Source organism: Canis lupus, chromosome 3 (assembly GCF_011100685.1).
Source record: "Canis lupus familiaris isolate Mischka breed German Shepherd chromosome 3, alternate assembly UU_Cfam_GSD_1.0, whole genome shotgun sequence".
NCBI classification, from domain to species: Eukaryota; Metazoa; Chordata; class Mammalia; order Carnivora; family Canidae; genus Canis; species Canis lupus.
Window position 1 is genome coordinate 76,177,967 of NC_049224.1, and position 24,780 is coordinate 76,202,746.

Sequence of the window (24,780 nt, forward strand, 5' to 3'; positions counted from 1 at the left end):
ATTTGAAAAAATATAAAATAATTGAAAAAAATATAATATAAAACAAATATAAATAAATAAATAAGCACAAACTCTAGAGCCACATTGTCTTGGTGTGAATCGCAATTCTTCCACTTATTAACCCTGTATCCTTTGGCAGGATACTCAGCCTCTCTGTGCCTCAGTTTGTTCACTGTGAAATTATAATAAAATGATATCTGTCTCATAAGAAGGTTGTGAGAATTAAATGAACTAGTATATGCTAACTCTGGGAAACGAACTAGGGGTGGTAGAAGGGGAGGAGGGTGGGGGGTGGGAGTGAATGGGTGACGGGCACTGGGGGTTATTCTGTATGTTAGTAAATAGAACACCAATAAAAAATAAATTAAAAAATAATTAATTAATTAATTAATTAATTAAAAAGCTGTGCTTGAAAAAAAAACAAAACAAAAAGCTGTGCTTGGCATATAGTAGGTATTCTATACATGAGTTATTATTACTATTGTTACTATTGAAGTTGCTATTATTATTTATGTGGTTGATGTCTGTTTTGTTCACTTTACAATATGAATCTAAATATTACTAATGCTTCTTGATAAACCACATACTAATTCCTGAATCATTTACTAAATTTTGAGGAAAGGGGATAAATATATATCTGGTATTGGAATTATCCAAACACATTATATCAAATGATGATACTTACCATGTTTTTTAGAAAACCTGAGAAAGGTACAAAAGTACTATGAACCTATGCTTAATAAGGATAATTAGAAGCAAAATATTCACAATCTTTGAAGAATCAATACAAAAGCCTCTTTTGACCATTTGTCATACTCTTGCTTTTTATAACTATCACCTTTGCCAAAGCTTTTAGAATCTTAAACATTTGAATTCAAATTTGAGATCAATCATTATTTGTTTGACCTTAAACATCAATAATAATTATTAAAATAGCCAATATTTTAGCTCTCTCTATGGGCTAGATTTTAGGTTATACATTGTTTCATTTAAAAAAAAATACTATTTTCAGTTATCTCTCTATCTGACATGGGGGGCTGGAATTTGCAACCCCTAGATCAAGGGTCACATGTTTTACTGACTGAGCCAGCCAGGTGCTCAGGTTTTAGGTTACAAGTTGTTTCATTTAATCCTCTTTAGGGAGTTAGGCAGGTATTATTGTCATCACCTTTTAAAATAGAGAAACTGAGGCTTAGAAAATTTTACTTGTTGAAACTCATACCAATGGTAAGTCACAGAATCAATAATCAAATCCATCTGTATTTAGTACAAAAGCCCAAACTCTGACATAATATACTCAAATCATTCCAGGGGATCCCTGGGTGGCGCAGTGGTTTGGCGCCTGCCTTTGGCCCAGGGCGTGATCCTGGAGACCCGGGATCGAATCCCACATCGGGCTCCCGGTGCATGGAGCCTGCTTCTCCCTCTGCCTGTGTCTCTGCCTCTCTCTCTCTCTCTCTGTGACTATCATAAATAAATAAAAATTTTAAAAAATATTAAAAAAAATCATTCCAAAGCACTGGCTTCTTCATCTATTACAAACTAAAACTAATACCTAATCCATAATACTATGAAGATGGAATGAGATGAAATATTTAAACTTCTTATAATAGGGGGTTAGCATAAAATGCATGCTCCATAAGGTAGGTCTTTACATTAAAATTATCAGCTTGAGTTTCTCCTCTTCTCAATATTTCTCATTTCTTATTAGTGAAATGATTGAAGTATTGGGAATGTCAAAGATAAATGAGAGCATCAATAAAAATTTAGCATGAATACCCCGTTCGAGAATAATCAGGTTTTAACTATTTTTCAACTCTTAGTAAATTGAATTTTACAATGCCCGTTAACATAGATATCTTTTAAAAATGTTGAAATTATAGAGGAGTTTATTTATTTATATTTATAATTTTGAACCTGTCAAGTTAGAAGGAAAACTACCCAGTACATTGATCTGTTTGTATATTCTCTGATGATGGTGATAATGGTACTACAGAAAGTGTGAAACAATTTCTGAATTGTTTAATAGAGAATACAGTGGCCCAGCCTTGTATTAACTTCAAAAATTATTTTCTTCTGTGCCCTGGAAACTATCTGCATACACTCTTCTAAAAGACAGATAGATGGACTGAGTAAAGAGACCTGTAAATGCTTCCACTTCTCTAGCCTTAGTCAAATAGATCTAGTCCAGCAGCTAAAGTAATCAGATTGGTTTATGTTACTCTTGTTTCCCTTTGAGTCTATACACACTGGGACAAGGACACTAGGAGAGATAGGTTTCTCACAGAAAGCTCTCCAGGGAAGAATCACAACAGATTGCTAGTGAGGTCTTGTTGATGACACACATATTTTAAGTAGCCTGATGGCTTTCTGGCTCAAAGGACTGAAAGGAGTAGTCATCTGTATACTTATGCAAGCCAAGCACAATTGGTTTGGATGCTAAGAAGAGGAAATCACAAACTGGGGAACACCTAAGGGAGGTAGTAGAGGGAGTGGTTCAGCAGTGACTCATTAGCTGATGCTTTGAGTCATTTCTGAATGTGCGAATATGAAATGTTAATGTTTTTCTCAAATAAAATGGACAACTTCACATTAACTAACTTAATGCTTATTTCGCAGAGGCAGTAATTCTTTGGAACTATGGGGTCTTTCATGCACTGAATGTACGTCGATGACATCCATAAAAGTCATTAGATTCTCAGCCCTGTAGGGACCTCACAGCTAACCCCACTCAACCTCTTCATTTTATTGATGAGATAACTAAGGTCAAAATAGCAAAACGAGCTGCTTGAGATTGAAGACTCAGTTGTGGTGTGCAAATGGTATTTTACACCTGAAAAGAACATCACGGCAGAAAGGGGTTACATGAAGGCTGGAAGCATGTGGGAGGTAGAGAAAGTGAGGGTTGTTGAGAGTGAAATCAAATACAAACATTCAGCGCAGCTCGAACATCTGAACATCTGCAGAGTGGTGTGGTACAAGGCCCTTTACGTGATTTTCTCATTTGATCTTACCAAATAATCCCAGGAAGTATATATTATTTCTACAAAGAAGAAAATAGGCTAAGAAATGAAGCAAGCTGCCCAAGGGTTACAACACTAGTATGTAAAAAAAAAACAGGAGATAAAATTTAAGGTAGTCTGATTCCCAAAGCAATGATTTTTATCATTATTCCTCATTGCCTTCTAAGGGCGTGATCTTTGTAGGAAAACTATGGCTGTGAATATTTTATTTTATTTTATGTTTTATTTGGACAAATAGAGATTATTATCCCCTTGTATAAGGGAGATAATTCATGAAGTGTATCTGTCAATTTCAACATTTTCTTTTTTTGAAGTCATGGGCTCTTTGAGAATCTGGTAAAAGCGCTGGACCATCCCCAAGGAAATAAAATAGGTGTGAAAATATACACTCAGTTTTAAAAACTGCTTAAAGCTTACCCTGCCCCCCAGAGTCTACAGACACAGGTTAAGAATTTATGATCATTTATAAATAAATAAATGTGAGAATTCATTTGAGGATATAGCTAAAATAAATCTAAGGCTAGAAAATGCTTTTCTAGTATTCGAACTCTCCATAGCCTCCCATTTTTTTCTTATTATAATTGAAAACGTTGTGATTTAGAGGAGTGTTCACGTTCTGGACAATTGTTCACTTAAACCACTTTCTCCTATAGTCAATTCCTCTTTCTTTAAAGAAACAAAGTTTGTTTCCTAAAATTATAAAAAAAAATATTAGTAATAGCAGTCATTTAAATTTTACTGGGACTAATTTAAGCTAAATTATTGATTCACAATTTCTTTTGGAGATCTGAAGTGAAATATAAAATTCTAGTCATATATAAATACTATGTATAATAACTACAGAAATACACCTATCAGTAGACATATACAAGCACCTGTCACATTGCATTTACTTACTCTTTTTCCATTATGTTATTCTTTTGCTTTAGACTCTCTGAATCATTGGAAAGAAGACTATTCAGATATTTGCCGGAGATATCACATGTTATTGAGGATGTGGTAATCTCTTCTCTTGGGCCTTCTGAGGTCTCTTGAATTTCTCTTTCTGTTGTCTGGATTATGTCATGCATCTCTTCCCTGTTGCCATTTATGTTCTCAACAGTCATGTGTTCTGTTTGTTTATCATCTTCATTTTCTGCATTATCTGGGAACATTTTGTTCTGTGACTCCCCTTGCTCTGTTACATCTCTATTCAATGATGTATTGTTTTTTTCCCCCACTGATTCTGAACTCATATGTGCTTTATTTTTTTTTAATTGGACCTGGTTTGTATAAGGACTTTGCTCTCCATTTGTGGGAGAAACAGTAGCTGTTTCTATGACATTTTGTTCTCCTCTTGCAGCAATGTCTGCTGCTTTGATATTGTGAATGGTGGACATTGTCTGCAGTGGAGTACATTCATCATGCATGCCGCATAAATTACACATCTCTTTTTCTTCTTTCTTTAGAAGTGTAGCAGTGCTCCCCAAATATCCATTTATTTTCATGAGGCAGTCTATGAAAGTAGAGATTTCTGCACATAGATACATAAAAAAATAAAATACGAAACTGAATCAAATTATATTTCTCCACTGACATCAAAGGAGGTACAGCAAGATAGAAACCTACCAAGACCCTTACCAGGCATTTAAGCCTATCTTCCTCCTGAAGGAGAAGTCCTTGGTACAACTGTTACTCTTTAAATACATTCAGGAATTGGGGACAAATTGCTCTTTACTGCAGTGTCAGGATAAGTCTAGTTTCTCCTGCTCATGAAAATGCTTTGATTATTTGAAGGCAGATACCATGGTCCCCTCACATTCATAAAATTCTTCAATTGAAGTCAACATCTCCTTCAATCATTCCTTGATGATTTTGAGAATTGTTCCTTCTCTTTTGTACTATATTGTTTATCATTGATCCACTTATACTTATTTGTCTGAAATTCAGCAAAAACCCTTCAGATGAGACTTGGGGAGCTGGCATACCATAGCTACATTATTTCTACTGTTGCAGATGCTATATTTTATTAGGTACTTGGTTGGCTGCTATGAGAATTAAGTTAAGTTTACACTATTCCTCCTGCTGAGCTTATTCATTTACAATTTTCAAATTAGTCTTCCAAAAAATAACTCTAATTGTAACACGTCTTGATTCTCTGATTAGAATGTGCACTGACTACTCAAAGGCTGCTATACCAAGTCAAACCTCTTCACTCTGGTGTAAACCTTTCCATGATCTGATCTGATATAATCTCTTACTCCATCCTCATGTTCTATCATTCTCTTCTTTGCCCATCCTTCCTCTGAGTTACAGCTCACAGCTGAGGTCATCTGATCACTTCTTGAAGGTTTAGCAACTCTCCAATGTTTAGAATTTAATTCTGAACTAAGGAATATGTAATTTATAGCCCTATAGGTCAGGATTTTCAGAATCATCATTAAACTACCCGTTTATGAGCTGAGTTTATCTTTGGGCTACGATTCTGACTTGCGTTTTTGTCTTGTACCTAAGAGCATCTTTATTTTGATCTCCTGCTCTGGTAGTTGTGTCCTTATCACTTTCCATGAATAAATATTTATCTCAATATGTTGCCTAGGACTATATTCAATTCTTTCCAGAGACTAGAGATCTGCCTATAAGCTCCAGCTGATATGGTCTGGGTCATGCTGTCTTTGGGCAGATTTCCCTGATGTCTACCAACTGTCCTCTAGATAATTTCTTAACATTATCCCCTGGATCCCTGATCAATGAGACCTGCCCACTTGCCTTGGCATTCTATTTTTTAGAGTTGGATTTCATGACACCCCCATTTTTTCATCTAGAGTAACTCTTGTCTGAGATCATATTCATCAGATACAATGTTCTTCCTGCCATACTTCTCAGCATCCATAAGTGGGATTGTTCCCAAGAATCTGCTCCCCTCTTAGTGTGTGTGGGAGGGGGGTCCAATTCAATAGCCCAGCCCACCCCAGTTTTTCTAATGTTTTTGCAATAATGAGTTTAAGCTCAAATAATTCTACAAATAGAATACCTTATTGCAATATAGAAAAACTGCTTGTTCTAGCTCAAACTAGGGATAATTTCCTACCTTTAATCTTGGGTCCTGCTGATAATACCCTTGCCTGGAATGCTCCTTCAAGATTCCTAATTTCCAGGGACGCCTGGGTGGCTCAGGGGTTGACTGTCTGCCTTTGGCTCAGGGCAGTAACCCCGGGGTCCTGAGATCAAGTTCCACATCAGGCTCCCTGCAGGGAGCTTGATTCTTCCTCTGCCTTTGTCTCTGCCTCTGTCTTTGTGTCTCTCATGAATAAATAAATTTTAAAAATATAAAAAATAAAATACTAATTTCCAGCTGTATAAATCCAATTCTTTCCTCAACCTTCAGTTTAAATACAGCATTTGATCTAGCATAATTCCCTATTTCCCACTCTAAAAATGGAATCTTGCCTGCTTGTGAAGTCTTAATGAACTTTCTAAGTTTTTAGTGGAATTGGCCTTAATGTCCCTGGCATTATTTTGCATTTGTCTTACCTTATTTCCTGTACTCTGATGTTAGTCCTTTGTGGTTAAGACTCTATCTTAGCCTTCCTTGTACACTCCTTCATACATCTCAAAATGACTACTCAATCAACATTTCTCAGAGAGAGAATAAATAAAAGAAATACTTGCCTTGTCTCCAGATACACTGATTCTCCTTGTCAAGCAGTACATACAGCTGCTGGCAGGTAGAGTGCAGAGTCCCTGCAGTGTGCTCCAAGAGTTGGTGAAGGGCCCCACTGAGCTCTTGACCCAGAAAGACCACTGTGGCTATCCAAGTGGCCCCACCAGACCCTTCCCAAGGGTTATCACCCAGGAGGGCCTGCTTTAGCATCAGATTTTGTCTCCAAATCTGCTTCAGTATTTGGCCTAGTCTACCTGAGCCCATGTCCTCTGAATCCATTTGTGCTCCAAGAGTGGAATGCTTCTTTTCTGCCAGCAAAGCCTAAAGGTTCAGTAAATTCAAACTTGGCGATGATACTTCTCTTAAAATCTAGGAGATGATCCAAGTGAGCCAGCCAAGCACTTTCTCACATTATAATGGTTTATTCAGCTTCTTGTTGACCAGTGAAAAGTTACTAGGTGACCAAAGGAGGGGCGTTCCAGCACCCTGGCTGCCATTGTGTACAGAATAGATTAATCACAGAGATAGAACTAGCTCACACAATCCCACTCGCCATGTAAGTTTTACATATTCAATATGCATATGGGAAGCCCTGTATGCTTTTCAAGTTTTGAGGCAACAAAATATAGATTCAATAGTTGGATGAGAACTTTATTAATCAGAGGTAAACTATTTAACAATATTGCCAATGAGATTCCCATGTGATACTTAAAAATACTTATGAATGAAATAATATAATGTTTGAATTGCTGCAGAAAAATCTTGGAGTGTGGGAGTGGTGTACAGATGAATGAAGATGGGCTGTTACTTAATTGTTGAAGCTGGGTATGGTTACATGCTGGTCTTTACAATTTTCTCTATTTAGCATATATTTATACATACGTCAAGTCTGTAGTGAGATTGAGATATGTGCTTGGCTTCTTTATTCTGTGATAATTTTTCTCTAATTAGATAAATTAGATTTTCTCCCTTCACTAAATAAAGCAAACCTGAAGAGCGACTTTCTCTTCACCATGTATAATTAAAGTTCAAATGCAACAAGTTCTCGTCAATACTGGCCCTTCAGTTGGCATATTGTGTATGAGGCCACTGCAACACAGAGCTTGATCCACGAGAACATGGGGATGTGTGGAAAAACCCAAGACAACTTGCTTCCTCCCCTCCAAACCCTCTCCTGATACCCTGATATGTCACCAAGGGAGAGGGCAATGTCTTCTAGACCAACTCATGTTCTCTCAGAGGTACCAGATGAGGTGAAAGCTTCACATTATCTCATCTAACACTGGGATTCTTAGAGTCACATTCAAGATGCCTGGAAGACAAGATAAGGAAATAAAATCCAGTGAATAAAGAATAATGGATGAATACCACAAGCCTAAATACCACTCTAGCTGCATATGGTTTGAAGAGTCTACAGGAAAAAGAAAGAAACTGTGGAAGGAAGCAAGGTGCCCGGTAGTTGGCAGAAGTAGGGGCTCAGTAAACCTCTGTTCACCAAAAAGGCAATTTTTTTTTAGATATGAGTTTATACCACATCATGGACCATATGTTTAAATATTTTTCACCTTCTCAATACTAAACATTTTTTGACTCAATTTTCTTTCCTTTTTTTTTCTTTAACTCCTGAAATATGTATTTAATTTTTGTTAATAGTGTATATAATGGCTTTAATTCAGTATCATTTCTAAAGACTCTCTATAGTATTTACTGTGGGTTCGGCAGTAAGTGCTGGGACTAGAACCTTTTAGGACTTGGAAGAGAGGCAGGCACATAACAGAATATGAAAATGCAGCTCAGCCGGTGATGAGAGATAAAGCAAAAGTAGAAAAAAAAGATCATGCAAGGTTTGAAGAGTAGAAAAATCATTCCAATTAGAGGCCAAGGAAGTGTTTGGATTAGGGGCTAAAGGAGGTTCTGGATTTGAGCAGGCTAGACAATAGAGAAAAGGCACATTCCAGCATAGGAAGTAATTCCAGCATAGGAAGTAATCACATGATCCAGCATAGGAAATAATCACAAAAGCATGAAGCTATGAAACAGCCCCAGTGTGATAAAAAATAGGAAAGCATGGCTTTTTAGAGGAGGATTCAGTAAGGAGTCAGAGGAGCACCAAAGCTTTGATGCAGTAAGCACAGACTGAATTTGCCCCCACTTGAAAAGAGGAAGTGACCAGAGAAGAGTCTAATAATTGAGGAGAGTCAGGAAGAGAAGTTGGAATTCTGTTTGGCATGCAAAAGAGAGAAATTAAATATTTTTAAACCAAGTTAAAAGATGACCAAAGCTGTGCTGCAGATGATTTAGATGGTAGAAATCTGAGAGGGAGGAGGCTTGAGGGCCCATATTAGAGTGTTAACACTACAGGAAATGGAAGGGGATGCCTTGAGAGGCAGGTTTGCTGTCAAGTGACTGGAATTTATTAAATCATTAATTAGAGGGAAGAGAATCAAAAAAATTGAAAATCCACTCATTCATTTGTTTGAGAAATATTTATTGGCCATTAATGAAAGAACTGTGGTTGGTAGCAGAATGTGACAAAGATTTTTAGTTTGGATGACTGAATAGATAGTAAAAAAAAAGTCTTTGGATTAAGGAATTTAGGGAAAAAATTAGACTTGATGGATGGATATTTGGATTAATTTAGGATTTTCAGAGTTTAAGATAGCTGAGGACAATTCTTTGAATTGAACTAGAAATTAAGAAGAAAAGTCAGAATAATATTGGCATATTTTAATGTCATCAGCAAACAGCTGATGGATGAAGTAGAAGAGATCGATGGAGATTTACACCATGCACATTTTAAGTGTTGAATATCACTGATAGTGAAATGCTGAACATTGGACCAATATACATTTTTTCCCTTCTAGATACATGGGAAAATTCTTTCTCAGGGTAGGGGGGAAAAACCCAAAACATACTCCAGCCTCGTTGACATTTGCTACCCTCAAGTTCAAACTTGTTCTCTGTCTGGCTTCCCAAGAACATGTAATATTTGCAAAGTCAGACCTACCACAGGCCATGCTACACTTACTTGTTAAAACAAGCATCTGCATGTTCCTGCCTCTTGCTTTAAATGAATTGATATCTCTAACCATGGAAAGAACTGACATTTGCGATCAAGATTTGTAACACCCACAGACGTTAACTGCAAAAATTCATCTTAATGGGTTTGACATCTGATTATCATCTTCATTGTGGCTACTAGTTATTATCACTACAAAGACTTTCTTTTACTTTCTTTACTGAGAACTCTGGGCTTCCACTGACATGAAAGAAACTAGCATGCAGTCGAGAATTCATACGAAACATTATGTGGTTGAAAATCAACAGTTCTTCACATTAAAAGCAGCACAGTGAGTAGAGATGCAATTTAAGTTAAGTAGGATCGTCACTTGTTTACTACCTGAGAAAGAAAACTCTCAAGAGATTGAATAACCTGTTGATGCTAGTCAGGAGATGAGGACAACACAGTTTGAAGCATGGCAAGGTATGCCACTTTCCATGGAATTTATAGTGAGTAATGGTTGATAAATCAGATATAAGCAAAAGAGTTACATATGCTTGAGATACTATGAGTCAATGTGATGAGTCCTGTTATCTGATTTTGTTATTTTCTTTGAGTGCCTGCAGTTGCCTACATCAGAGCTTTTGGTACAGTAAGCACAGACTGAATTTGCCCCACTTGAAAACTCTTGTTGAATTTCTGTTGATCTTTTAACTGTTTTGGACAAATTCGTACAACTCTATGACGTGTGGAAGAAGTAGGAAAAGTAGTTGTTTTGTTTTTGCCCCCCCCCCCCAATAATTTGTTACAGGATTCTCAGTGTGCTCATCAATTTTTAAAAGTTTTTTAAGAAGAAGTGGTAAAAATTGAAGCTAAGACTTCTGGTTAAACAATACAGGTTAGATCTATATTCTATCTATGCTTCTTCCCAAAATGCCACTGAAGAGGATAAATAATATATAAATCCCAAAGACAAAGAAGACAGGTGATACTACAATACACAAAAGATGTCTACAACAAATCTGTATTTGTTGATCTTTTGGAAGATCAAAAGCAGATGGACAAGTTATATGACTTAACCAAACTAAGAGAGCACCCATAGAGTAGAAAACAGGCCAGTTCTTGCCATGGAATCTCAGAAGGTAGCAGGAATTAGAGACGACCAGCACCACTGACAGTGAGAATAAAGTGAGGAATAGAAGCAAGTTATTGAAACTGAGTTTTGGGTGTAGGCAGATTCCTAAATCTGTTCCTCTGCCCCAAATAGCCAGACAACTCTCTCTGCCATGCAGGGGAAGCTAGAGCTTTTCTCTATGAAGAAGCTGCAGCAGGAAGGTAGGAGGCCTAGGCTGAGCCAAGAAATGGAAGGAAGTGCTATAATGATGAGAAAGGTTAAGTAAAATGTGACAATGTTAATTACTGAGGTCCCACTCTACAGTTCTGCTCAGTTCTAAGAACAGGTGCCAGTAAGCATAACCTCTCAGGCAGAAGATGAGATGTTTCCTCTCTAGAGTAACTGAACACCTCAAGAGAAAAATCTATCAATAGTGGAACTTTTAGCACATCCCCCCCCCTCCTCAACCTCCCCAACCCCCCCCTTACTCCCTGTTCCCAGAAGTTTGCCCTGCCCCCACCAGGTCATCAACAATGAAGTATCTGGTTCGTCAGTCATAAGCCCCATCTATGCATATAAAGTTTTCTAACAATGCTCCTAATGCCTCACCTTTAAGAAAAGAATAACAGACAAGGAAGTCAGGCATTGGAAAAAGCCTCTAATATAATGTTAGACACTTAAGCAAACATGAAACTTGAAAAAAATAGAACAAACACAGGCAAGAGGAGAAAATATCAAACAAAGCTATAATTAACATCTTTAGAGCCTGAGATACGAGAAAATAATGCATCCACAAAACAAAGCAAAAAAAAAAAAAAAAGATTTTCCAAAAAAGGGAACATTTGGACAATGAGAAAGAACACACAGAAATGAAAATAGTATAACAGAAAATTTTCAAGCTGGTATATGGGTAGGCGTAAATAGTTGAGGAAATCTCCCAGAAGGTCAAACAAAAAGACAAAGAAACAATAGGGAAAAAAGGAAGTTAAGAGAAATTAACTGTTCAATGCTGGTAGCCCAACCAATATGAGCCCCAGAGAGAAAAAATTAAAGGAAATAACTTATCAAAGGAGTAATATAAGAACATTTCCCAGAACTGATAGATAGAAAGGTCTGAGAACAATACATGCAAAAAGAAAAAAATCATAACTGGTTATGTCATAGCGAATAGTCAAAACACCAAGGACAAAGATCTTAATAGCCTCTGAAGAGGGAAAGCACTGAACTTCTCGGCGGCAACACCGACACATAGAAAATAACAGAGTTGTGACTTTAATATTCAGAGGGAAACCTCTTTCTAACTTAGAATTCTGTTTCCCCCAAACTGCCTTGCAAGTGTGCAGGGACACAAAAGAGAAAAAGTGATGTGATGCAGTAAAAGGATCGGCTAACACTACGGTGATAATCTCCTTGCAATATTGTGACAATGTGATTTACTTTTTTTAAATTTTTTTGACAATGTGATTTATAATAAAAAATAAGATATTTGGTTTTATTTTTATTTATTTATTTTTTAAGATATTTGGTTTTAGAGCCCATTTCTGGAACAGGCCTTCTAAAACTCTTAGAACTTCATTAGCAGTGAGAGCCATAAAGGTGTTCTTTGTTATATTAATTAAGTGGCTTTTGGAAAGCCCCCTGGATGCCCGCTGCTTGTCAAACTCTTCTCTAGGGAGGTGGGGAGACCAGAGGGGCTGGAGGCTGAATCAATTGCTAATGGCCAATGATTTCACCAATTATGCCTACACAATGAAGCCTTTTGTCGATTCTATTTCAATAGAAGTGGAAAAAACTAAGAAAATATTTTGTAAAGTGTGCGGAGTAGGGAGAGAGGGCATTTTCAGGTATGCACATATCAAAAAATTTGCCTCCTATGTAAACTTTCTTGGAAGCTACTAGGGGGTGTACCCATCAAAAGCAACAGAGTTAACAGAAGAAAAAAAAAAAGCTTGGCAATCAGGAAGAAATAGAAAAGCCAGCAAAGAGAGGGATGGATGAGTTAAATGCTTAAAATGAAGTCCAGGGTGGCCAGGGCCTCAAGAGCTCCTAGTCCTGGGTACAGCAGTCATCTGAGGGTCCAGGAGGGCTGTCTACAAGGGGGAAATGGAACTATGGAACTATCTGATGTTTTAGCCATTCAAAAAGAAGTTTTGCAATTCTACTCGAGAATTTTGGGGAAGAATTATTGGTAACTGGGCAAATGAAATAAAATGAGACAATTAATAAAATAAAATTCTAAAAGAAAGGATATATAATAACAGTATATTATATAGCCCTGCTATGCATAGTATTTACATAGCCATAATAACAAAAATAACTGTAATTACTTTTAAGTGATACCGGTGATAATTAGTACATTACCAGAATGAGTTTAGTAGGCGTGCATGTGGAGAATGAGTATAATGTGATGGCTATGAGAGCAAAGCCTTATTTCGATAGCAGGAAGTCAAATATTTAAAAACAAATCAAATATTTAAGAATAAGCAGAAACTAATATTTAGGAATCTGGAGGTAAGTGCCAGAAGAAACTGCTAAAAAAAAATTGAATGCCATTGCCCCTGGTGAAAGATGTGGGAAGGAGGAAAGCAACTCCTGACCTCTGAGGGCAAGTCCACTGCTACCTGCTAGGCCCTGGTGGTGTTAGGGACTGACCTGACATTCACAGCTAGTCTCTAATATTCTGTTGAATGCAAAAAATATCACAGAACATCAATATCGTATAAGGACACTCTGTGACTATAATGGATCAAGGCGAAATGAAGACCCCTCTATAATCATGTCTAAACACAAACAATATACGAGCATTATTCTAGCCACAAAAGACCAATTATCTCCCTATTTCAGCTTTTATGACAGAGGGCTACTTCTTACCAACTTTAGTATCAGTACATGTACTCTTAGTATACATAGTTCTAGTATTTCTTTAGTCTTCCCTCCCTATAGATAAGATTTACAGAAATATCCAATCATAGAATAGTTCCCATTTCTAAACAGCTTCTTATCCAGAGCAAGAAACTTCCCCCAAATCACACAACCAAAGTCCAATTCTTTATTAAATCTCTTTAACTGAGACACCCCATGGCTCCCCTCAACGGTAGGAGTTCTCCTGTACTGAAATGAGTCATAAGCTCCGTCTATTCAGTGACAGATGTGTTCCTGGTGGCCTTTGAAAGATAATTGGGCATTTCAGTTAGGATGAGGGAAAGGGGCAAGTACTGCAGCTTTTCTTTACAGTTGCCATGCTAGGGATTCTTTAAGAACTATGTACACATATTACTTTTTGTTTTTTTTACTTTTTTTTCACGTATTACTTTGGTATATATGAAGTTTATATATTAAAAAAGAATTAAGGCCAAATGTTGCATTCACTACAGGTCCTTTGGTGATGATATTAAAGTTGCATAACATATTCACATCAAGTGGGTTACTTCAGAACAATGAACCCATATTCTTATTGACTTTATAAAGAGTATTTTGTCATTCAAAAATGCTTGGAATTCAGTGGCAGGTGTTCAAGAACGAACTTAAATTAAAAGTAGTCAGTTGCACTTGGCATGATCCTCAAACAGAGGTGGAATAATTACCACCTGGTAATGGCCCATTATCAAATACTTCATCAGGGGCACAGCACTCTTGATGCAAGCAGAAGGTAAACAAATGTTTGATGATTAAGACAATGATGAAATGTAATAAACAATCTACACATCCTTTAAAAAATCATCATACCATTCTCCTTAAAAAGTAATTTTAAAAATCCCTTAATATTATCAAATACTTCCTCAGGGGTTCAAGCTTCCAATTGTCTCATAAAAGTCAAAACCAATTTATTTTTCACACAAGTTTTAAGACTGGACTCCACATGAGGTCCAAATAGACAATTAACTCCTTGTTAATGATTTTCATATGAATTTTTAAAACTGGGAAACTCATTAAAAATATGCCAATAAAATAGTGATCGAGCAATTTAATTATAAGTTTGAAGCTTATCTTTCATTTTTGACATTTTTATGTGTGATGTGAAGTAGGAGTTGATTTAAATGAAATCACCATATTTGCTAAACTACAGCAGACATATTTGCAGAGATAGTTGCATTCCTTTATATGTAAATACTCAATCTTTACCTTTCAATTACAGTAATTATTGAATTTGAGATGTCTTGTCATACCTGGAAGTTTAATACTGACAAGTTGGCAAGTTCTATAATCATTATGTAAAGAAAATGGTCTGTTCAGGCTGTAAGGGACTATATTTGAATTGAAAAGTAATTAAGGGTATTCCATTATTTGGTTAGCAAAATCTCCTTTTTTTTAACAGCATTAATGGCCTCCAAAATTAATACCAAGGTTTGGATTACAGTTTTGCAACACTTCTCTGTTGAGTCATTGATGTGTTTGTAAGGATTCTGACTGTACGTATTCACGGGCCGATGACATGAGACCAATGAAATAAATTTTTATGTGAAATAAAAACTGTATAGTTTCTTCTCTGCCAGGAGTTTCCCGAGACAGATTTTCAAATAAGAGTCTGCCAGATGCGTTGCCACTGTGTAGTTTGTGGCATCCCAGTATTTAGAATGTATTTCTGTATCTTCCTCATGGCTTGACTCCTTCCAAGGTGTGATTAGAGTTTTGAAGGTAGTTTTAGCAAAGAGAAAGAAAAAAAAAAATAATTGAAAGAAGGAGAAGTCTAGAAAGGAGAAAAAATAAGGGCGTAATATAAACTATGTATTCCTCCAAGTTCACCTCCAGGTCCCCTCCTTTCCTCTGGACAGTCATAATATAATCTACCAATGGAATATGACTGTAGTATTCTAGATCTCAACTCCACAAAGTGACCCTTCACCTATACTCTATGGCATCTCTTACAGACCTTATTCCTAAGTGGGATTGCCATCTTACTTCCTCACACCGTAAAAATACATTTGCAAAAAACAAATTCTTCAGCATGAACTATGCTCTGAACATGATGGAAACTCGTTTTTGAAGCAAGGATAGGATGCTGAGGGATGTGTAATTTGCTGTTTTCAGAAATAATAGGACTCTTCCAGTGAAATATGGTTAGGCTAACACTGCCTCAGTACCCCACGGTATCATCATTACCAGGAGAACCATATGATACACATTGAATCCTCGAGTATCTTTGTTGCTCAGAAACAAAATTCATTATACAGAGAAAGTATTAAATTCCTCAGAACTACAACTTTCTCCCTTCTTAGACCACTGTTATCTTGACATGTTGATCCAATGCATCCAATTGCTGTCTTAAATTATGTACATTCATTACAGATATTAACCACATCCAATATCAGAAAAAAACACAGTATCGTTTTTTTTTTTTCCTATCACTTCCCTTCTCATTGCTCTGATCTTCAGGTTCTGGGCCATGCTAGGATCCCAGTGAGTGGCAACACAGGTGAAGAAGACAGCCATGACTGGCCCTAGGCAAGCATTTATATTATGAAATTATCACCGGCATCTCCTTCGTGGAACTATTCCCTCTTGCCCCGCCCTTTCAGCATATCTTCCTTCTTTCTATCTTGCTGCCTTGAATCAAATGCCAAGAACCAGTTGGTTAAACCAATTCGGACTAGAGTCTTGGCAGGTCTGTGAGTTTCCTTACCTGCTTGCTTGCTTGCTTGCTTGCTTGCTTGCTTGATTTATTTATTTATTTATTTATTTATTTATTTATTTATTTATTGAGTGAATCTGCAGTAGTACCTCTCAGCCCATGTGTTCTGCATCATGAAGTGATATCATCAGGAACATTTTTTTTCTGTCATTTTGAGCACTGTTAGCAATGTATGATTTTTTTTTTTATTGTTTCAGGTCTTAATTCAGAATTAAGCTATATAATAAGGGACCTTTATTTGTTTTTAAAAACTAAGAACAAGAGTAAATTAGTTCCTGTTCTCATGAAGGATTCATCTTTGTTAGGACACAGACGATCCAAGATTGTGCTATGGTTCCTGATAGACCCAGATAACGGCTCCACTGTAATCCCAGGTTCCCATAGTGAATTAAATCTGCTTTGGGTTATTTAGGTCACATACTGTATAAGTGCCCTCTCTGTGTCATTTCTCTGTAAATAGTGAGTATGCTTCAGTTTTCTCTATAATATACATTTATTTTTGGACCTCATTAAACAGGTTAGGGAAATTTAAATAGGTCTAGCCAGTAGACAGCAGCTAAAGCTGAAGTTAGAAGTACTCTCTGTGGTATTATCTAACACAAGATGAGGGGCGTTTTTAACTCTTGGCTGTTACCTACAAAGGAACAGAAACCGCTTTTTGAAAATCAGGTCTGAAAATCAGGTCTATGCTTTTCTAAATATGCTTATTGCTTAAGAATATTAATTTTGTTTTAAAAGCAATAGATGGTGATTGCTATAAGCCATCCTTGTTCAGGTGGGGGTGGGAGTAAGAAAATTCTAGTTTAAATAGTATAGTCCAATTTGTCTTCTCCACCATCCCTTTGCTGCAAATGCATGGTTTTAATCCCTCCTTAACCTTAAACTGGTTTGTATTTTTCCAAAGTCTAAGATCATTCTTGGAAAAGAATAAACTAGGTGCTTAGGGATTAATTAGTTAACTGCATTTAAGTAAAGGTACCATATGAATTCATTTGATTACACAGGACAGTATAGTAAGTGAACGCCTCTATAAGGGAAGCTTCCTTATGTTCTGAAAGAGTTAGCCCCTCTGTGCCTCACTTATATCCTAGATGGGACTGATGATAAGAGGAGAAATATGCCAGTATGTTCAACACTATCAGACTTTTCATATTTCTAATGTACAAGAGAAATAATGTGTTTGTCTGTGGGAAGAGCAGACTCCTCTGTTTGGGTACTTGTGAAAACCACAGGTTCGTTAATTAATCTTCACAATTCTAATGATAGCTTAGAAGAGTAAAAGGGAACAATTTCTAAAGAATTGATCATTATTAATTCAATAATTGGAAGTAAAAGGAGTTTTCAGCTTTACCTTGTAGGATAAGCAATATGATTTTTTAAAAGATTTATTTATTTATTCATTCTTTCATTCATTCATTCATTCATTCATTCATTCATGAGAGACAGACAGAGAGAGGAAGAGACATAGGCAGAGGAAGAAGCAGGTTCCCCGCAAAGAGCCCGATGCAGGACTCAATCCCAGGACCCCGGGATCAGGACCTGAGCCAAAGGCAGACGTTCAACCACTGAGCCACACAGGCACCCCTATAAGATTTTAAATATGCATCTTAACACATTCAAAATATTCTCATTAAGAAAGTCTACATTTTTTAAAAGTACCAGACTCCCAAATATTTTATTGTACTTCATACGTTCTCACTTCAGTAACAAGCTCTAAGCTTAATAACTGCGAAACAATCTCAACATTCTTAAGAACCCAAAAATGAGAGCACTTCAAGGGCAGATAGCAGGGAACATGTTAGGAATTAAACACACGAACACACACACACGCGCGTGCAAAAATACTTTCAGTATGCTTTTTAAGAAGAGGTGATCCTTGGGAGGGCTATTCATGTGAGTGTATACGTGTGTTTTGAGGATTTTTGTAGCAGTTGACATCCTTATCCTTGTTCAAAGGAAGAAACAGCAGTGTGTTTGCATGACCTTGTAGACTGATATTTTGAGCCATTACTTAATCCAGCAGCTGTGGCTAATGCCCTTTTGTGTGTTACAAAATAAACAAAGAAGCAGAATATAATAAGGCAAATGAATCCTTGAGCAAGTCAGCTTTGTGCATACAGCTTCGGCTTCCATAGAATGTTAACTGTTCCAATGTGATAGTGGTGACATCCTCTCCACAGTTTAGCTGTGAGATTTGGGCCAATAATAGACATTGCAACCTATTTGGGGACAATTTTAATCATTACCCATGAGCCATGACTAGCACAAACAGCAAGACGAGATCATGAGCAATAATCCACTTGAGAGAAGCTAGGTGTTTATCACCAAATCTCTGCTGGATAAAAGTGAGGACAAGTGACCTGTACATTATTACAGACATATTATAGACAACAGGAGTCCTGAAGTGAGATATTTGCCTGCCAGTCGATACTTATTGTGTGCAGAGCATTCTCCTGATTCTATACATGGCTGAAAAGAAATAGTTCTTGTCCTTGTGGATCTTAAAAATCTAGTAGAAATGGCTAAACATTGTGTTTAATAAGAATCAAAGGAAACCAAAAATTTATATCAAAAGGGCAAATCAGCTGTGTGTTACACGGGGTTTTAGAAGAATGAATGCTACAGACTAGACAAGGAAAGTAAAGGGGAAGAAACAGCAAAGAGCACAGGCAGGCAAGTGAGGTGGGAGTTGCTGAATATAAATCAATTTAGACAACTTCAGATGCAGCTACAAACCTGTGGTGATGTCCGTGACTTTGAGAATGAGCAGTGGAACCACTAGTGAAGCAAGAGTGCAGCAAGCAGGAGAACCTCATGGTGAAACCATCCCCAGGGATGTAGCCGAGCAACCACGATGTTGTTCCACTCATCATCTAGGTAGACCAAGTACATCCTGTTTCTGTGGGAACAAGAACTGCGCCACAGCTGACATCTTGAACTTAAAAAAAAAAAAAATCCTCTAGGCTATATACTACTTTTTTTTTTTTTTTTTTTTACGAAGAGTTTCTTCGGCTCAGTCCTCAAATCTTTTCTTTGGTTGGGCCAAAGAAAACTCCGTGGGTTTGAGTTTGAATAAAAATGTAAGCATGGTAGGTTTTTGGTTTTGGGGGGCAGGGTTGGTTTTTGTGTTTGTTTTTTTTTTTTTTCTGACCTACAATGTGGAAAGCACTGGGAGAAACAGTTTTACACCTGCTACATCTCTAGAGGATTCCTGGGATTTCTACTATTCCTCTATGTTAATTGCCAACATGACTTTTTTTCCCCTATGTTTACTCTCAAATGGTTTTCTACGATACAAAAATGGTAAACCAATGGAAGTAAACCATATAATTCCTTCGGGCCTCTTTCAGTTGAATCTTGAGATTCAAAGCCATTGGATCTCTCAGAAGCCTTCAGAAAAGTGCTGTTTTTGTCCTGTGGCTGATTGCATGTGCTACATAAAATATAGCTTCCTCTGAGGTTTTGAATGATATATTCTTTAGAGAGCCTCAAAACCAAGATAAAATAGAGTTTTATAACACTTTGCAAGTTTAGACTCAAGGGATTTGCCACAAATAGGGAGTTCCTTTTCAATATTTATAAGAAAACAAGAGCAACCACTTTCAAACAACTGTATACTATATCAGAAATACAACTGGAATCTAAATATACATGCATATTTACACACACATTCTAAAATGTGTTCCATGTGTTGTAGAGAAAATCCATCCATTTTGTTGAGTACCAATAACTTTCCGTTTTAAATCCTAAATTGAGCATGGTAACCTGCAAATATGTTCAGGCATTACAAATGTTTACTAAGCATCTACTATGTGTCAAATACTCTTAGGCACTGGAGCTGATGCTAAAGTGGAAGACTTGCATCCTGTTTGTGTAGTTCAGCCTACAGGAGAGGCTAACTCACTATTTAAGAAAGATTTAAATAAACAATTTCTAATGCTGTGTATCTGCCTGTATTATGTATTTTTGTTTAGAGTTTATCTTAGTGCTACAGGGAAAAAGACAGTTCTGAACCTGCTGCAGCACGTAAAAGATTATCTGATATTTCACAACAAAGTTAATACCAAATTCTTTCAGAGCTGATTGTTTTGTTTATTTTGAGTGCTAGAATAAAGTAATTGTTAAGTTATACTTGAAACAAATCACGCCATTTCAAAATAATTATGAAGTCTAGTCTCCCTTGTCAAGCATAGTATCTATTTTACATGATATATACCAAAACGTGTGTTTTTAAACTGGCTATAGTTTTACAAAACACTATGATGACTAAGAAATTGCAGATATATTTAGTCTCATTGTTTTCCCTATAATGAATTTGTCCTTTTGACTGGTTAAAGGTCCATTTTCATGATGTCAGATCACTGAATGGAATTTTGAGTTCTTGGAACTTCAAAAGGCTCATTATGTAATATAACATCCAAATCTAATTTGAAAGGAAATGCTTCACTAGAGTCCATTTCCTGAGCGTGTCTTGTAAACAGATGCAAGTTTGGACACTTCCTCTTTCTAATGTCACCTCTTTTTGACATTCCTATATATGTTCTCTTATAATTAGATATTCAAACATTGAAATCCAATAAGCTTAAACATAAAAAGAATCATATGATTCCAGTGCTGGAAATATCTCTGAGGTCCCCCTGGTCCCACCTTCTTACTGTATGATGAGGATGAGGGAAGAACCAGCTACAGTGTATGAGGTTTTACTATAGAGCTCATCTACTATCTGTTAGTGGCATTTTCTTGCTATCTGGCTCAGGTAAAAAGGAAAGATTTGTTCTTTTAAATAATAAAAATAATAAAAAAAAAAAAACAGGAATTGAAAACGTCATGTACTTCCTTGAATTAGAACTGTTCATAACTCTTTTAAGTATTTTAGTATTTCTAAAATTTGGCCAGTAATTTGTAATTGTGGTTTGAGTGAACATTTAGATATACATAATCATATATATATTGTAATATATGTTATTTCTATATTATAATCATATATATAATTTATTTAAAATTTTATAGATTTCCTATTCCTCTCCCTTCCAAAACAAATCCAAATATTTCAGAGTTCTTAAAATAAATTCATAAGCAATATGATTGTTAAAAATAAAACCAGAAGGGTCAAAAATCACACAAGGAAAAGGGGGGAAAATTACCAGAAAAGAGGTAAGTTCATTATTTTTTTTTTGTTTAACTCCAGTATATTTAACATACAGTGTTATATTAGTTTCAGGTATATAATACAGTGATTCAACAATTCCATACATCAGCTGGTGCTCAACACAAGTGCCCTTCTGAATCCCCATCATCTATTTCACCCATCCCCCCACCAACCTCCCCTCTGGTAACCAGCAGTTTGTTCTCTATGATTAGGAGTCTGTTTCTTGGTTTCTCTCTCTCTCTCTATTGCTCTCTTTTTTTTCCTTTGTTAATTTGTTTTGTTTCTTAAATCCCACATATAAGTGAAATCACAAACATTGAAATTTACATTGAGCTTCCCTTACCAGCCATCAAGGCAACGACAGGGTGAAGTCTTTTTGGTCTCAGTTTTAGATGCAAAGAGGTAGGAAGCATTTCTTGTACTGAATTCTAAATAATTTCAGCATAAAATCTTTATGTAAAGAGTACTAAAATAATGAACAAGGTCTCCACAAGAAGCTTTTAAAAAAGCATCAAAATTTCTTCATGGTTCTTATATTGAGTCCAATGAAGGCCATTTGAACATGAAATTGAATTACTGGGAAATAATTTTTCTTTAGGGCAAAAGAGTATTAACTTAGATATGTGTTTTACTAATAACCTCAATTGAAGTAGGAATAAATAGAATTTGAAGCAATTGAAAAACATGAAGATTAGCTTACCCTATTAAATTAATTAAACAAGTAGGCCATTAGATTGATGTGGCTCTAGTGCTGTGGTGGCCTATGTAAACAAACCAAAATCTAAGCTTCTACATGCCTTAAGATGATGCAATCAAAATGTCAAGGACAACCAATCACAAATAGACAACCAGGCTTTAAGCTCTAGCCAGTCAAATAATTTCCTTTCTTTGCTTCTGTACTTCATATAAGATTTTTCCCTGGCTCCTGCTCAGGGAGTGATACCCACCTCTGTGGGTTAGGTGCTGCCTGATTTGAATATATTTTTGCTCAAATAAATCCTTAAAAACTTTTAATTTGCTTCAGTTTATCTTTTAACACCCCTTACAGTCTTATTCAAATATTGTATCAACCATGCTTTGGGCTAGAATGGATGCCAGCTCATTCAATATTACATTGTAAACAGCAGAATGAAGTATATCTCCACCTACTTGGATTACCTGGGACTGTGTGGGAAAAATTGATACTCTTCCCAGGATATTCTTCTAGTGATGCTATCATTCCAGCCAAAGTCCCTGTAAGGAGACATGAAATGGGAACGACTTTCAAGGCTTCTCATCGATATGGTCTGAGAAAACAGGATTTTCTCCTTCTAACTATAGGACTCTCTAGTAATAGCTTGGCTTCTGTGAGGGAGAGCAGGTTATGTAAACCACATAAACTCTACATAAAATTACGCATATATATATATATGTATGTATGTAATTATATACACATATATTACATACACACACACACACACACACACACACACACATACCCCTTGGATGGAAGGAATGAAGGAAGAAAGGAAGGAAAAAAGGAAGTAAGGAAATATAGAATCAATACCCAGGCATTTTTTGTTGTGATATAATCAAATTATGAAGGTCAGTTTTTCTAAATTAATCATCAGTTTATTAATTTTACCTTTTTTCACTTTTTGGTGCTAGACCTTACTTTCTTAGGATACTGACATTTTTCTTTTGCACTCATGTTAGTCCATGTCCTCCAAGAAGCAAATACTAGTATCAGATTAAACATTAAAATACTAGTATCTGGGATCCCTGGGTGGTGCAGCGGTTTGGCGCCTGCCTTTGGCCCAGGGCACGATCCCGGAGACCCGGGATCGAATCCCACATCGGGTTCCCAGTGCATGGAGCCTGCTTCTCCTTCTGCCTGTGTCTCTGCCTCTCTCTCTCTGTGACTATCATAAATAAATAAAAATTAAAAAAAAAAAAGAAAAAAAAATACTAGTATCAGATTAAACATTTAAAAATTAGAAATTTATTAGGGGAACTCCCAGTGAGAGACAAGGGTAAGGAGCTTAGAGACTACTTGCTCTGATCTTGGGTAAAGGAGAGAGAAGGAAGGAGGGAGAGGAGGAAGGAAGGAAGGAAGGAAGGAAGGAAGGAAGGAAGGAAGGAAGGAAGGAAGGATTGATTCTAGATGGGCCTTGCAATTCTTTTTTTTTTTTTCTAAGATTTTATTTATTTATTCATGAGACACACAAAGAGGCAGAGACACAGGCAGAGGGAGAGGCAGGCTCCCTTCAGGGAGCCCGATGAGGGACTTGATCCTAGGACCCCGGGATCAGGACCTGAGCCAAAGGTAGATGCTCAACCACTGAGCCACCCAGGTGGCAGGGCCTTGCACTTTTAAGGAGAGTTCAGCACTGCAATAGCAATCTGGGAGGTTATGAGCCGAAGGCTCTGCTGCCAGAGGAATCCGAGTCTCCCAGGAACAGACCTGCCTTAGGATCACTGCCACACCCAGTCCTTGGCTGGAGGCCAGTGGTAAGGCATGGCCAGTACGTAGCAGCCAGGGCCAGCATTACTTTTACTCTCAGCAGTCAGAGATCCAGGAGACACATTCTGAGGGCCACCACAGTGGTATATATCTAATAGCCTTAATTTACCTTGAGCAGAGTTATTTATACTACTTTCCATTTTTGTTTATTTTAATATACAATAATAATCACTTTTTGAGTGTTCACCAAATGATAGACAAATACATTAAAGCCTTTACATGCATTATGTCATTTTCATCTTCACACACACCCTGTTATTAGTCCCATTTTACAGAAGATTACTTAATAAGTCTCTTGCACGGACAGGCTGTGATGGACTATTATGTCATCTTCATTAATTGGAGAACTATGTTCCCCAGAATCCCCTCATCTATATGGCCCCCCTACCTATAGTTAGCCAAAAGAAGAACTCGAAAGCGATTTGAAAATTGGAAGTGACGCAGCAAACATTATTCCCTGAAAGTTGTTTGGCAGCCAGATGAGGTGATGGACAGATGAAGCTCTGATTGGTGGGTTCCAAGCATGTTTTTTAGTTCTCCTTTGCTCTGATTACATCTTTCTGCAGCCTACTGGCTCTCATGATCATAGTGACCTCACGTATACCTCCAAACACTTGACGTAGACCCAGAGAGTTGGTCTTCACAGAAAGAACAACTCCTTAAGTTCCTCTTGGGATTCCCCTTTTATGGTTCTATTTTAGCAATTGGCTGTACTTGG

The 24,780-nt window shown here is 36.8% G+C and overlaps 1 protein-coding gene and 1 long non-coding RNA gene across 2 annotated transcripts in view; one reads left to right on the forward strand and one right to left on the reverse strand.

Moving 5' to 3' along the window:
- Positions 1–19,342, reverse strand: part of DTHD1 (death domain containing 1) — a 75,795-nt gene extending 56,453 nt beyond the window's left edge. Inside the window, exons 1-3 of the mRNA XM_038533509.1 lie at positions 19,147–19,342; positions 6,675–7,978; positions 3,921–4,536 (exon numbers count right to left, since the gene is read on the reverse strand). Coding sequence (XP_038389437.1) covers positions 3,921–4,536; positions 6,675–6,945 — 887 coding nt within the window. The 5' untranslated portion in view covers positions 6,946–7,978; positions 19,147–19,342. The remainder of the gene's footprint in view (positions 1–3,920; positions 4,537–6,674; positions 7,979–19,146) is intronic.
- The window catches only part of LOC102152443, a 169,878-nt gene that overhangs the window by 139,796 nt on the left and 5,302 nt on the right, over positions 1–24,780 (forward strand). The gene's annotated exons all lie outside the window — the stretch shown is intronic.